The 15,215-nt window shown below is 33.2% G+C and overlaps 2 protein-coding genes across 2 annotated transcripts; both read left to right on the top strand.

Annotated features, from left to right (window-relative positions):
- Positions 1–722: 722 nt before the first annotated feature.
- LOC115725188 (dicarboxylate transporter 2.1, chloroplastic) lies at positions 723–3,888 on the top strand. The gene is made up of 4 exons (XM_030654623.2): positions 723–1,877; positions 2,400–2,713; positions 3,003–3,451; positions 3,575–3,888. The coding sequence occupies exons 1-4, from the start codon at positions 1,041–1,043 to the stop codon at positions 3,688–3,690; spliced, it is 1,716 nt and encodes a 571-aa protein (XP_030510483.2). The 5' UTR covers positions 723–1,040; the 3' UTR covers positions 3,691–3,888.
- A 394-nt stretch (positions 3,889–4,282) lies between these two features.
- LOC115695418 (phytosulfokine receptor 1) lies at positions 4,283–7,518 on the top strand. The gene has a single exon (XM_030622483.2). It carries the CDS (start codon positions 5,119–5,121, stop codon positions 7,294–7,296), a length of 2,178 nt encoding a protein of 725 aa, XP_030478343.2. The 5' UTR covers positions 4,283–5,118; the 3' UTR covers positions 7,297–7,518.
- The last annotated feature ends 7,697 nt before the right edge of the window (positions 7,519–15,215 follow it).

The raw sequence follows: 15,215 nt of genomic DNA, 5'->3' as shown, positions 1-15,215 counted from the left end.
GAGAGAGAGAGGTACAAAGAAAAGAGAGAGATTAGGCTTGAATTTTGTATGTAGAATCTTCTCTTGATGAAGACGATTTTTGGATAAGAGTGTGAGAGATAAAATACTTTTAGAGGATCCAACAGAGAATCGATCTCGACTGTATTGTCGCTACTATTGCTTAATCAATAAAGAAGAATTGGTGGTGTTCAAGAGCTGGAGTAGAGCCATAGATCATATCAATTTAGAGGACTTGAACCAATATATATCTTAGTGTTGATTTTATTACTTTATTGTTTGTGGTTTTAATACTCTGTTCATTCATATTTTTTTTATTTCCTAGTATTGTTTGTGTATTGTTAATCTTGTCATTGCTAATTGTTTGTTGTTGATTAAGTTTTAGTTGTTTTGATTCCGCACATTAGTTGTAATTTTCCCATAAATCAAAGCTTGGCAGTCGATTAAGAATGCAAAATCAAGATTCTTTTTTACTGCAATTCCTAAGATCTTCGTCAATGGCGAGATTCAAAGTTCGATGGAACAAGAAATTTTGCGCTATGGAGAGAAAGATTTAAAGGAATACTAGTGCACCAGAAGATCTCCAATAACTAAGAAAATAAAATTTCTATTCTATTCTATTTCATTCTAACTTTTATTACTATCCTATTTTTATTTTGTAACCAAACACCAAGTCCAAATATTTTATTTTATTTAAGAGTATAACGTGAGCAAACATCCTGAGAGAGAAATTGAGAATCCAACACAGCCTCACATAAAGAATAATATTATATTTTTTTTTTGATTGAAAATTAAAAATAAAAATAAGTAAAGAAATGAAAGAAATAAAATGATTGAACTCATCTTGCCTCTTCTCCTCTCCTCTCCTCAAAATACACACAAAATAGCAATTGATTTTTCCGTTGCTTTCTCTGGGGAGCTCCGCTCCTACTAACTACTCACTTAACACTCAGCCATTATAATTTGCAGAAAAACCCTTTCTTTTTCTCAAATTCTCACTCACAGTCCCTTCTGAGTCATTTCTTTTTCTTCCAAGTCCAACCATGGGGAGTTTCGCTCTTCACTCTCTCTCCTCTTCCACTTCTACCTACTCTCTCACTTCCCGCTCCACCTTGCTTCGTAATCATCGTTCTCCTCGACCCGCCATCTCCAAATCCCAACTCTCCATTTCCTCTTCTCCTTCGATCTTGACCCTCCGATCATCCACTCTCTTCTCCCCAACCAAACCCATTGTCTTCTCTCCCCTCCGCAAAACTCATCTTCAGATCCAAGCTGCTGCTGCTGCGGCTGCTTCCTCTTCTTCTTCTTCAGCCGCACAGCCGTCGCCGCCGGTGCCTGTTCAAGGTGCGAAGATTGTTCCCCTGATTCTTTCCGTTGCCATTGGAGTCGTTGTTCGATTCTTTATTCCCAAACCCGTCGAAGTGACCCCTCAGGCATGGCAGTTGCTCGCGATTTTTCTCTCGACGGTGGCCGGTCTGGTTCTGAACCCCTTGCCGGTCGGGGCTTGGGCGTTTCTAGGAATGACTACGTGTATTGCGACAAAGACTCTGCCTTTCACGGCGGCCTTCGGCGCCTTCACCAGTGAGGTAATGTGGCTGATTGTGATTTCGTTCTTCTTCGCTAGAGGGTTTGTCAAGACCGGGTTGGGCGATCGAGTTGCGACTTTTTTGGTCAAATGTTTTGGGAAGAGTACGTTGGGATTGTCGTATGGATTGACGATTGGAGAGGCCTTGATTGCGCCGGCAATGCCGAGCACGACGGCAAGAGCTGGTGGGGTCTTCTTGCCTATAATTCAGTCGTTGGCACTATCGGCTGGGAGTAAACCTGATGATCCTTCGAAGAAGAAGCTTGGTTCTTATCTGATTCAGTCCCAGTTTCAGGTTAGTGTTCTCTCTCTCTCTCTCTCTCTTGAACTATTGTCATAGGATTTTTTGTTTTCTTCATTGGTTTAGTTCATGAAGTTCATGCTTTGCTGAAATGGGTGTTAGGAACACTTTGTGTCAAGACACTATCATAAAAAACCCAATTGAAAGTTGAAAAATGAAGAATTGAAATACCATTAAATAGATTCAACTTGGTTTTAGCCAAGTGGTTTGTTTTCATGAGTTTGGGGTTAGTTTACTTATGGGAACTTCTGCTAGTGTTCTACTGTTCTTTTCTCTGTCAAATAGTACAGTGTTTAGTTGAGGATCTGCCGTATTGATAATATATTTGCACTAAATGTATCACATTTCACTGCATGGTTGCTTATGATGTGAATGAATTTGACAATGTAAGGAACCACGAATCTGTTAAAAGTTGAATGTTTTCTGTCTTATTAGCATATAGGTATGAAACTATAATATGCCGGCATTATCTAATGATTGTGTTACATGTATTGATGTTGTTATGATTTTTGATAGGCTGCCGGTAGCTCTAGTGCGCTTTACTTCACCGCTGCAGCTCAAAATTTGTTAGGCATTAAATTGGCTGAGAAAGTTGGGGTGGTAATTCCCAACATTTGGATGACTTGGTTCAAGGTTGCCAGTGTACCTGCCATTTGTTCACTTCTAGTTACGCCACTAGTTTTATACTTAATTTATCCTCCAGAAACCAAGGACACTCCTGATGCCCCTGCTATGGCTGCCAAGAGACTGGAAAGCATGGGTGCTGTTACCAGAAATCAATGGATTATGGTTGGTACAATGCTTCTTGCGGTATCCTTGTGGGTCTTTGGGTATGTTCTATCATTTTTAACCAACTTATCTCTGTTCATTAGATGATTATGTAAATATACCATCAATCTGTTTTGTGTATTCTGTGCGTGCATTATAGTTATTTACCTCTTACCAGTGAATTTCATTTCCCCTTTTCATTTCCCACCTTAATGGTGGTTGGCATATTTTATTATTATAGGCATGAATTGACTACTTAAATCTCTCAATATATGCTCTTAGATGACAAAATGCTTTATATTCTTTCCCTTTTAGTTTCTGATTCATGAAGCTTATCTGTTATTCTTGCAGAGAAGCTATTGGCGTACCAAGTGTTGTGGCTGCAATGATTGGTTTATCTATACTTCTTTTGACAGGAGTCCTTGATTGGGGTGACTGCTTAAATGAAAAATCGGCATGGGATACCTTGCTTTGGTTTGCTGCTGTAGTGGGTATGGCTAGCCAGTTGACAGACCTTGGTATTGTATCTTGGATGTCTAACTCCGTCGCCAAGTTACTTACCTCCTATTCATTGAGCTGGCCAGCCGCATTTGGTGTTCTTCAAGCAACATATTTCTTAGTCCATTACATCTTTGCAAGTCAAACCGGTCATGTAGGTGCTTTATATGCTGCTTTCCTTGCGATGCAAATTGCAGCCGGGGTGCCTAGCGTGATGGCAGCATTGACTTTATCTTACAGTACAAATCTTTTTGGTGCTCTAACACATTATAGTAGTGGGCAAGCGGCTGTCTACTATGGAGGTATGCCCCTCATTCCCCATTTTAAGCATAAGTAAATCAAGTTAATTTCCAGCTTTAGGCTAATCTCGAAATTGTCTTTATTCTGATGGGTAGTGACTAATGTCATTCCTTTTGTTTCAACAGCCGGTTATGTAGATCTTCCCGACGTATTCAAAATAGGGTTCGTGATGGCTGTGATTAATGCCGTCATCTGGGTGGTTGTTGCATCTTTCTGGTGGAAATTCTTGGGACTCTATTGATTGATTCCAAAGTTGTATAATAATGTCATTTTTCAGGTCAGTGCTGAGATCATCAATTTGTCTCACAGAAAGTTTTTTTTTTGAGTTTTAGCCTTCATTTATTGCCTTTTTCATAGTTGCATTGGTTGCAATGACATTATTCAATTATGAATTTTTCAATGAAAAGCCAAAAAGTAATAATAGATGAATTTTTACATATTTTTTCTTTGGTTCTCTTACATGAATCTAATATTTTGTACCCTTAGAGCCGTTTCTGGCTAATTTTTCATTTCTGTTGTGAAACTCTTCCGCTATTTATTACGTGGCACTACGTGATCAATCCAAATAATTGAATAAATAAAAATACTTTGTTGTAGAAGTTGTGAAAAAACGAATGTTTAACCTGCTCAAACTGTTATAATTTTCTTTTAAAAAAATTATTATGGTTAGTTTTTAGTGTCCAAAATAATTAGATTTGACTTCATAAAAATACATCATTTAAATATTAGATTCTAAACTATTATTAAAAATTAAAAAATGAGAAATATTATTTGAGTTGACATCAACATAAAGTATTAAACAAACACGCATCCTTCAATATTCAATATAATTAAAATCAATAACTATAAAATTTAAATTTTAAATAAGAAATAGTTTAATTATCAAACATATTATGTAATGTATTTTATAACTAAAAAAGAATATATAAATTGGTTGACTCGGTTTAAATTGGGCGGGTTGAATTAATATTAGACCCAACCAATATATTAATTTGGTTGTTTGGGTTAGCATTCGCTTCGCTATAAACTAAATACTAATTTTACACGAATATAATCCTGGATTTAGTAGCAAAAGGAAAATGATAAAGTAAAAGGTTTAAAGGAGTAGTTATTTGATTTGAATTCTTGGGGTGAAGGAGTAGTTATTGATGTTCATTTCCAAACAATGATTCTTCAAAGCATTTTTTAGTCAGCTTTAATTGGAATATTATAATACCAGAAATATGAAGGTGTTATTCTATATTTTGTTGAAGAGATGCTTATTTATATTTTAACTTTGTAATCTAGAAAAACAAGTGCTAATTATAACTTTTTTATTCGTAGTGACAATATTATCTGTAGTTTATCTGTACCACTCGTGTTTAAAAAATTCAGATCTATTTTCAGATATAATATTGTGACTATAAAAAACACCGCCATAAATAAAAAATTAGAAATAAATATTGTGAAATTTTTTCTTCCTAGTTTGGGTAAATCTCTAAAGGAGGCTATTATTGGATTCAAAACCTTGGAAGTGATGCTCACTTTTTTTTATGGTAAGTTCTTAAGTGGGTCAGCACCCAGCACCAACTAGTTATTGAGCTTGGACTTAAGCTCTCCTATGTTGTCTGTAAATTGATATTAATAAGTCAATCTCACAACATCATTTTCCTGGCAATTCAAGTCATAAATGAGTCGTTTGGAAAACGGAATCAGCATGGGAAGACTTGTAAGGTTGACTGACCCAAATAAAAAGTTTCAATCTTTCTGTGATATAATTGCTACTAAAAGTTCTTTATCTGTTTGCCAATTGAAGAGCCACACCATTCATTTTCTTGCACCCAAAATGGGGTTTTCTAACTTTTGTTTGGCCTTCTTGATTCTTGTTCTTTCTTTCAAGGTTAGTATTCTAACAAGTCAAAATCTTTCATGCAATATGAATGACTTGGAAGCTTTGAGTGGTTTTCAAAGTTGTTTAGGGTCAGCCATTGAAGGATGGGACAAATCCACTTCCTCGGATTGCTGCACTTGGACAGGAGTTACATGTTCGGATGATCATTTGCCTATAGGCAGAAGGATAGTTGGCTTGGAACTTGACAACAAAAGACTCACTGGGAAAGTTTGTGAGTCCTTATCTGGTTTGGATCAGTTAAAAATCTTGAATCTTTCTCACAACTATCTCAGTGGAAGTCTGGAAGACGAGGATTTCCGTTTTTATAATTTGGAGATTCTCGACTTGAGCAACAATGAGTTCACTGGAACTATAGCTGCAAGTATCTTTGAAGTTTCGACCCTCAAAATTCTCGATCTCTCACAGAACCATTTCTATGGAGAAATACCAAACATCTTTGGCAATAGTACCTCTCTTCAGGTCCTTTCTCTTCAAGGGAACGACCTATCTGGAAATTTGCCCGAAAGTGTTTTCCAGCTCCATAATCTAACTGAGCTTCAACTTGGAGATAATAGCTTTTCAGGAAAACTTAGTGATGGAATTGGAAACCTTTCTAACTTGGTCAAATTAGATATTTCGTTTAATCTCTTTTCAGGTAGTCTTCCAGATATTTTTAACAGCCTTGGTAAGCTTGAGCATCTTTATGCTGCTTCAAACAACTTCACTGGCCACTTACCTCCTTCTCTGATCAACTCAAAATCTCTAATGATTCTCAATATCAACAACAACTCGCTCGATGGTCTGATCAATCTCAACTGCACTGCCATGGTTAATCTGATCTCCATTGATCTTGGCTCCAATTTCTTTCAGGGTCCCCTCCCCGAACAACTATTCACTTGCTGGAAACTGATTAGTATTAATCTTAGTCGTAACAAGTTTAATAGTGTGATTCCAAGTAGCTATAAGAATTTCCAGTCATTGTCATATTTCTCTATATCAAATGCAAGCATCTATAATATATCCACAGCCCTTGAAGTCCTTCAACATTGCAAGAATTTGAGTATGGTTTTTCTCACAATGAATTTCGCTGAGGAGGAGATACCATATCAGGTGAATTTTCAGTTCAAGAGCCTTGAGGTGTTTGTCATGGCCAATTCTCAACTAAGAGGTAAGATTCCAGATTGGTTGAGTGGCTGCACCAAGTTGCAGCTATTGGATCTATCATGGAACAACTTGTGGGGAACCATTCCTCCATGGATTGGTAAGCTTGATTTCCTTTTCTACTTAGATTTGTCAAACAACTCTTTGAGCGAAGAAATACCAGAGACCTTAACCGAATTAAAGGAATTTAAGAAAGAGTTTAACTTCTCAGTAGTGCCTATTCTAACCTTCCCAGTTTATACTTATCGAGAAGGTTCAAAGGGTTTCAAGTACAAAAAGATGTCAAATCTTAGACCATCTTTGGTTCTAAGTGACAACAATCTATCTGGACCAATCTGGCCAACCTTTGGGAACTTGAAAATGCTTCATGTGATGGATTTGAAGAGGAATAGTCTTTCCGGGATCATTCCTAAAAGCTTTTCGGGTTTGAAGAACTTGGAAAAATTGGATTTATCTGAGAACAAGCTCAGTGGCTCTATCCCTGATTCATTGTTAGAACTTCATTTTTTGTCCAATTTTAATGTGTCATACAATATGTTATCTGGAAAAATCCCTTCTGGGGGTCAGTTTGATACCTTTCCATTTTCAAGTTTTATTGGTAATAAGGGTCTTTGGGGTTTTAACTTTTTCTCTTCTGGTGTTCCAAAACAACATCACTCTACTTCTCAAGTTTATCCCAATATCAATGGGCAAATTATAGATTTTGGTTTGGTATTTCATTTGGGGACTGTAACTGGTTTTGTCATTAGTGTAACGATTTGTTTTATATCTGGATGGGTGTTTCAAAATGCAGGAAAAAAAAAAAAGGAAAGATAAATGAGGAATGGTTAAATTGATTGAATATGGATGAGATAAAGTCTTGGGTTTGTGTTCATATTATGTAAATGTGATGTATTCACAATGTTCATTCAACATAATTGTTATGTTATATTTAATTTAGTTTTTAGATGAAATATTTATGTCAAAAGGAGAATTATGAATATATGTAAATGTATACTTCTATATTTTTTTTTAATAAACTAATGGAATTCAATGACAGTTTCTTTTCTTGCATGATTTTTTTATTGTGTCATACATGCTTCATTCTAGTTAAGAGAATATATAACCTAATAAATAAATGAAAATGAATCTCAATTCTGATTTGTTAATTATCATTAATAAAAATAAATATATTGTTTGGAAAAATAATAAATAAATATAGATGTCCAAGAAGAATAGGAAAATTGCATTTATTTTATATTTTAAAAAAAGATATGAGAAAAATCATGTATTTTCATTTTAGGCCATACATATAATTGTGGCTGAAAAGGTTGAGTATATCCTAGGTGTAGTTGTATTATTTTTGTCCTACTTCAACGAAGGGATAATTATATCATGAATTTTTTGTGCCCTTCATGCATGCACAGCATGGTAGAGATTTTCTTATATTTTTTTTTTTTTTAATTTAAGCGTTTATATATTACAATCATGTTTTAACTGGGACTCAAACTCAGAACCTCCAAGACACACACCCACCTACGGTGGTTGAGATTTTCTTATATTATAACCTTATAATCCTACTTTAAAATGTGAAATCATTTTTAATAGAGAAATGCTTAAGAGCATACCATGCATAATATCCTATATCGTTATATGAATAAATAATGGTATTGCATAATAATTATTGGTTTTTGTTGAAAGACTTTAACTTAGTTTTGTTTTTCTTTTTACACCAGGTTTCTCATACTTTAAATTTTTTTTATTTATTTTAAATGTATTGTAAAATAATGAATTTTAATTAGTTTCTAAAATTTAAAATTAATTAAAATAGTTTTTAAAAAATAATTATGAATTGACCCAACAATTAGATTGTGACACTTGTTATATTAGTCATCAGCTAACAGATCTTAACAGAATTACATTTTAGAAATTTTGGGTACTGATTTTTATATGCAAAGAAGAGTAGTCAATATAAATTTCAAAATATTGTATAATATATAATTGAAATTACTGTTCTTTCAACTTCTTTCTAGAATTTCTGAAAGACAACAATGTAATTCAAGAATATAAATTTGCGACCATGGAAAAATAGAATGAAAATTAATAATGCATGAGTAATGTCCCTCTGTTTTGAAAGCTATATTGAGATTAACTATGCCTTCATAATTTTTTGAGAACAAAAAATAAAACACTGTAAAGACTGTGTTAAAGCGTATCTATAAAATTTTTTTAATTGTTGATGTATTTGCAATTCAATATCTTCTATAAATATAATAAGAGAACAATAGATTAAATGATCCGATTTGATTTAGTAGGAGTAACTGATCCAATTAGATCAAAAGTTGATAACTTAAAAAACTTTTTATTTATTCTTCTTTAAGAAAATAATAACACTAATTAATATCTTTCTAAGAATAAGAAATAGAATGTCCTGTAAGTGTAGAATCTTTAAGATTGGCTACAACTTAAACCACATCAATTTTGTTATGAAAAAGTGATGAATAAATTGAACACTTTTTTAAATTTATATACACGAATAAAATTTACAATATTACTGATCACTTGAATCACTTCGTTATTAGTTAAGGATTGAAGCAACAATTTCTTATATTTTATGAAAACCAATATCTTATTAAAATACATCTATAAAAAAAGGCAAAAAAGTAAAATATTACAAAGTCGTCATAGAAAATTGAAATAGAATACCATCAAATTAATTAGAGAACATTATGTTCATGATCTCTATTTGGAGAAGAAACACCCCAAGGAAGCTAAGATTACAAAAAAAAAAAAAAAATAGCTCTACACAATATCGATTCCATCACTCGACCTTAAAAAATAAATATAATATTGTAACTAACTGGAACAAGAACAAAAACATTGTACATAGACCAAAACAAAATGGCCTTGAATCCCAAACACAATAACAATACACTAAATCCTTAACAAATCTTACACATACTTTAGATTCACAATTTTACGAAAAATACAATTACCTCTTTCTTGTTGATCTCAAGCACATTCGATTAAATATGTAGAAACATTGAGGTACATATCCACTTTCTTAGTTCTGCATTTTGAATAACATGATCGTGTTAACATGATTGATAGTGAGTCGTGCAAAAAATTTACATCCAAACATACTCTTCTACAAGTTCCTTAAAAATTAGAGCTATATCACATGGGAAATAGAACAAACAAGAATAAAACATGCCAACACCGGTTTTTCCTCATCTCTGTCCAAAAAAAAAATGAAAGAAAAGAAGTAAAAGATTGTATAGATCTAATATATAATAATATCAAAACACCATTCAATCAAAGTGTAGATGTTTAGTTAGCTTATTAACTTTTTCCCATATAGATTTTCTTCTGCTTGCCTCTGTCTATTACTATAAAACAACATTAAATCATCATCAAGTAATTAAAGAAACTTTTAAGTTCTGTTTGATAATTGGATAGGCCTTCTGCAGCATATTGGTTGTAGTAAATACTTGAGCTAGTATTACGGATCAAGGGACTCATCAACATAGTCTTTGTGATAACGCTGGAGCAAAACTACATCATTTTTATTTCGGCTTTCAATAGCATGAATTAGCCAGAGATAATGTGCTCCAAGTGACCAGGTTAAATCCTAAGAGCTGACAGACTTAATTTTGTCTAAAAAGTATCTAATACAACACCAGAAACTTAATAATAACATATTATATTAGATTTTTCGATCAAAATTTGTAGATAGCACCAAAAAAATAAAATCTAATTGGAGTAATATCTCTAATGGAAAGAGCTAAAAATATATTTACATCCAAAACTCCAAATAAATATATATATAACAAATCACATAGTTTGATTAATTGATTCAAACAAGAATTATTCAAACATATATACTTATTTGTATAAAGTCAATGAAATAATTTGTTTGCATGATAGCCTTTAAGCTTAAGCAAATACAAGGATGTATAATTGAGACATATTAAATATTCAAAGTCAAATAGAGTGGTGTCTCCTAAAAAAATTTATTCATGAAACAGGATATATGGTAAACTTTTATTTGTAATAACATTTTTACAAGTGCAATGCATGACCAAAACATATAATTTGATGAGTTTTGAGTAAGAAAAGACTTGTCCATGGGCTGCACCTATTTCATTAAATCATTTCAAGAAAGAAACTAAAGATCACATGCATATACAAGGAAACCAAACGGAATAACACACAAAAATATTAAATTAAAGGGTTACATGGTATTGCAAATATGGTTTTCATATAAATCAATGTCAATGACATTAATAGAACTCTTATATTTATATAAACACAGAAAATATAATTATAGAACTTATATATATAATTGTGTTGTACAAGTATTTTTACATGCTATATATCATCATAAATTTATAGAAGAATTCAAAGACATAAATTAAATCACATTTCGTTTGCAATTGAACTATTAAGTAGAACAAAATGCCAAATCATTGAACGAAGTATAAGAAATTAAAAAAAAAAATACACAAATTTGGGTAAATAGAGAAAATAAGGTAAATGATAGTAAGAAGAAAACACTAAACAATGTAAACCTGGTTTTTCATACAAGCTAAGTGAAAAGAATTTTTCAGAAAAATATTCAACTAATAGAAATCTGTAGAGTTGAATTAATTTGAAATTTTAGGTCTAATAATAAATATAAACTAATTACCATTGAATCAGCATGGCCCAAACAACTTTTAATTCTTATAAAACCCTAAACTCAGATCAAAGATACTCTACACAATAAATAAAATTAAACATGACTTTGAAAAATAAATAAATCAATATAAATGAAAGTAAAAGAAAAAATATCAGAACCTTTTGATATCCATGATCAAAGTAAGCATTAAGGTAGCACAGATAGCTAGCGTGAGATTTGAGAACAAGAGACTTTGGGTTCGAATGCGTGTCAATTTTTTAGAGAAAAGTGGCAATGAAGTAGGTGAAGCAGGATTGGGGATAAGTGAGGAGAAGATAGGCGGTGAACAAAAAAAATATATAATTGTATGAAAAATACAATAAACCCACTTCAACCAGCTGCAATAGAAGGGCATTATTGTCCTTTAAGCAGGACGTGAAGATGAGTCTTATTATATATAAGAAATACTTTAGCTGCTAAAACAATTATTGAATTTATGATAGTTATAAACTTAAAATTAAGTACTTATGTCATTATTTACTTATGAATTTAATAATATAAGAGAAAATTTATAAAGCATGCATTACAATTTACCCCATATCAAAAAAGCGCTTAATAATATTATACTAATATATACTTAAGATTTACCAAAATATCTATTATACCCCTCTAGAATAAAAATAAATCTCTCTCTCTCCCTCTCTCTCCTCACCTAAGTTCAAAAGTCATCACCTTATCAATCGTCAAACCCACCATTCCAGTCACCACAAGATTGGAGGATCACACCATCCCAAATGTAACCCCATCCGCCGCTATCGCACCCCAACTGCTGTCGCAGCTCCTCCACCGTCAATCAAAGGTCGAACCACGTGGAATAATGGGATAAGTATTTTTCAAAGCATTTTATTATAAAATTGTAAAAGTATAGTTCATTTTCATTAGATCTGTGTGGTTGTTATTGTATTGGTTTGACTTTGATATTTTTTTCGTTAAAATCATGAGATCTAGTTCTGGTGTGTTCTAGATTTTCGTATTGTTTTCGATGTTTTTTTGATATAGTGTCGACGAGTTCTTAATTTTAATGAAGTAATGTCAGGGAAGATCTTTATCGATAGTTTACAATATGTTTTCGATGGTTTTTTGAGCTTATGCATACTTTTGCTTTTTAATTTTTCTTGGCCATGTTATCGATGATTTATCGATTATCTGTCAATACTATCTCGATAGATGTATGTAACTTGATCTATATTATACTTCATAATGGTTTATTGATAGGTCTTCGATATTTTCTCGATTGTTTTGCCTATTTTCAGTTTTTGTTATTCTGATTCAGTTGATTTTGGTTTGTATTGAATTGCAGTACAACTATATTTTCGATTGTTGAATGATGGTGTTTGGAGTGTTGAAAATTTTAATTGGGTTTATAAAAGTGAAGAAAGTATGACTTGATGGTTGAAATTGAGACAACCTTATCGAAAAATTGTGACATTTTATTCGAAGAATTAGAGGTTGACAAAATATATAAATATCAAATGTATATAAATAAAATTACAGATAATATACACAAAAAAATTAAAAATATTTACATGAGAAGAGAAAGAGAGCAAAAAAATTATACTTACCGGTGATACAGGATTCGGTGGTCCGGGAACTTCGCGAGCGACTTTAGTTGGTGGTCCGAGTCGGAGCTTCGGATGGTGGTCTTACGAAGAGGGGGTAGAATTTCAAAGAGAATGTGAAAAAAAAAATGAAATGATATGGTAAGAGGATCGATTTGGGAATGGATTAGAGAGGATGGTGGTTTCTTCTTACAAAGAAAAAAAAATAAATGAAATGAAACAAGGAAGATAAAATGAAGAAATGGATCGGGCTTTAAAATTGATTCTACCCCAACATCAGTGATGATAAAGTCGTCACTAATGGACTGTTCACTGACGACCTGTCAGACCATCAGTGATGAATTTGTCGTCAGTGATGCTTTTAGACGAAAAAATTCTAGCCCAACTCCATTGGTCATTTTCTTAAAAATGCAATTACTAACAACAATGTCGTCATTGAAAATGGTATGTCGCAACTAATTTTTAATTTATAAAAAAAATTGCTTTATTAGTATCGACTCATCAATTTCGTCACTGATATCCTCATCATGAGTGAGGACTTTCGTGTGACACTAATAGTGTCGTCACTAAAAACTATGATTCTTGTAGTAATCATTTAAATTTAAAATATTTTTTTTTATTTTTGATGAAATTTTATGTAAAAAAATGTAGATCTTCATACAAGAAATAACATTTATATTCATACTACCAAAAAAAATATTTATATTAATACCAAAATAAAAAAAATGTATATATTATAGTTATTCATAGTGTTAACTTAGAAACTTTCTTTGGTGACGTGGACATTAATATTTGACACGTGGCAAGAAAAATAATATATCGGAGTTGAGTAGTCTCGAGTTATAGCGGTTGACTTCGGAGGGGTCCCTAGCCCTACGCCAAGTTGACTCCGGGAACTCTAGAATGAGTGTTCATATTTCGATAAGTCATTTCCAACTCACTATCTTTTAGTATTAGTACCATGAAAACATGCAGCAACCAAGTCCAGACGTCGAGCTAAAAATACATGAAGCAGCATATCCAAAATCAACCTGGGTACCTAGAGTTTCACGTAGCGCCCAAGTTGACAACCCCAACTAGGGTTTCAGTTTATGGGACCGTCTAGTGAAAATGAGTCAAACTTTGTATTGGGACATGAACTAGACATATCACAAACATATTTGAGGCATTAGAATCAAATTCAGAGAACTTTTATTTTTGAGCACACGGACACTTGGTGCCCGAGCACCCTAGCGCCCAAATTAACAATCAGTCAATTTGTGCTACTTACAAGCATCAAATAAAATATATGACTCGTTCATCTTCTTTGTCTTCATCAAAAATGGGAGAGTAAGTGCTTTTGGGGAAGAATCAGCTCATCTTGGGTGCCAGAACAAGGGACTAGCGCCTAGGTTGACACCTGGTGCTGGCCTAGCGCCTAGGTTGACATTTTGTCAACCTGTGCCAATTTTCAATGAGTTTTTTCAAAAATTCTTTCGAGCATATTCTCCGTTTTCAGCAAAGATGAAGATTCAACTATTTTCGAGGACCAAAAGAGAACTTCCAAGTGGCCTGAAACTGGACCAGCACCCAGGTTGACACCTGACACTCGGCCTAGCGCCTAGGTTGACATATTGTCAACATGGGCCATTTTCAATCCATATCTCGAAAAAGTATTCTGGGCATTTTTTCCATCATAAAAAATAACAAAGATACAAGAAAACTTGGGGAGAAAACCACAATCCGAAGGGCATCAAAACTGAGCCCAGTGCCCAGGTTGACCTGGTGCTGGGTCTAACGGCCCCCAGGCTGACAATCAACCTGGTGTGCTGGTTTTGATCTCTCAAATGTAAATTTTACTCCAAGCATTCTCTCTGAAATAGTCAAAAATGGGGTAGGAGACCTCGCCCTAAAGTTTAAGAACCTTGGAAGTGCCAAAACAACATCACAAAAGCTCCAAAATAAGCACCTAGCGCCCATGTTGACAAATGGCTTGGTGTGTTTGGTTCTGCTAATCCGATTCTGATTCTGTCTCGATTGTTCATTTATTTTTTCATAGTAACTGAGATCCATGAACTTAAAAGAGTCAAATTCACAACTTCATATTTTCATTTTTTCGACAAGGTGATTTACTCAAAAACCAGATAGTTTTGAGTTTCCTGTTTCTGCAAAATAATATCTTCGAGAACTAGTAACCAGCTTCGCTAGAACACAAAAATGGACTAAGTGATGTCAAAATATTACTTAGGCATCAAAAAATACATCTCGGTGCGTTTTCTCACTCACCCAACGTCTAGGTTGACATCACGTGTAGTTAAGTACGTTAAAATTAAATCCTTACTTCTATTTGGCTATATAAATTTTAAGAAAAATTTAAAACTAGGAAACACTAAATACAGTGAAAGTAAGAAGCATGTAAATTAATAAAAGAAGTGATAGTGAATAAAAGTTAGAGCTTTCAATTTCAATTGTATCTATTGTTTATGGCTTAATATGAT

The sequence above is a fragment of the Cannabis sativa genome, chromosome 6 (genome assembly GCF_029168945.1).
Source record: "Cannabis sativa cultivar Pink pepper isolate KNU-18-1 chromosome 6, ASM2916894v1, whole genome shotgun sequence".
Taxonomy (NCBI): domain Eukaryota; kingdom Viridiplantae; phylum Streptophyta; class Magnoliopsida; order Rosales; family Cannabaceae; genus Cannabis; species Cannabis sativa.
This window is presented reverse-complemented; position numbering and strand designations above follow the sequence as displayed.

Bases quoted from the DNA above. Each gene is read 5' to 3' on its own strand.
- LOC115695418 (XM_030622483.2), top strand. From the start codon at position 5,119: ATGAGTCGTTTGGAAAACGGAATCAGCATGGGAAGACTTGTAAGGTTG.
- LOC115725188 (XM_030654623.2), top strand. From the start codon at position 1,041: ATGGGGAGTTTCGCTCTTCACTCTCTCTCCTCTTCCACTTCTACCTAC. The intron at 2,714-3,002 runs GTATGTTCTATC...TTATTCTTGCAG, and splicing joins GTATCCTTGTGGGTCTTTGG to AGAAGCTATTGGCGTACCAA. The intron at 3,452-3,574 runs GTATGCCCCTCA...TTGTTTCAACAG, and splicing joins AGCGGCTGTCTACTATGGAG to CCGGTTATGTAGATCTTCCC.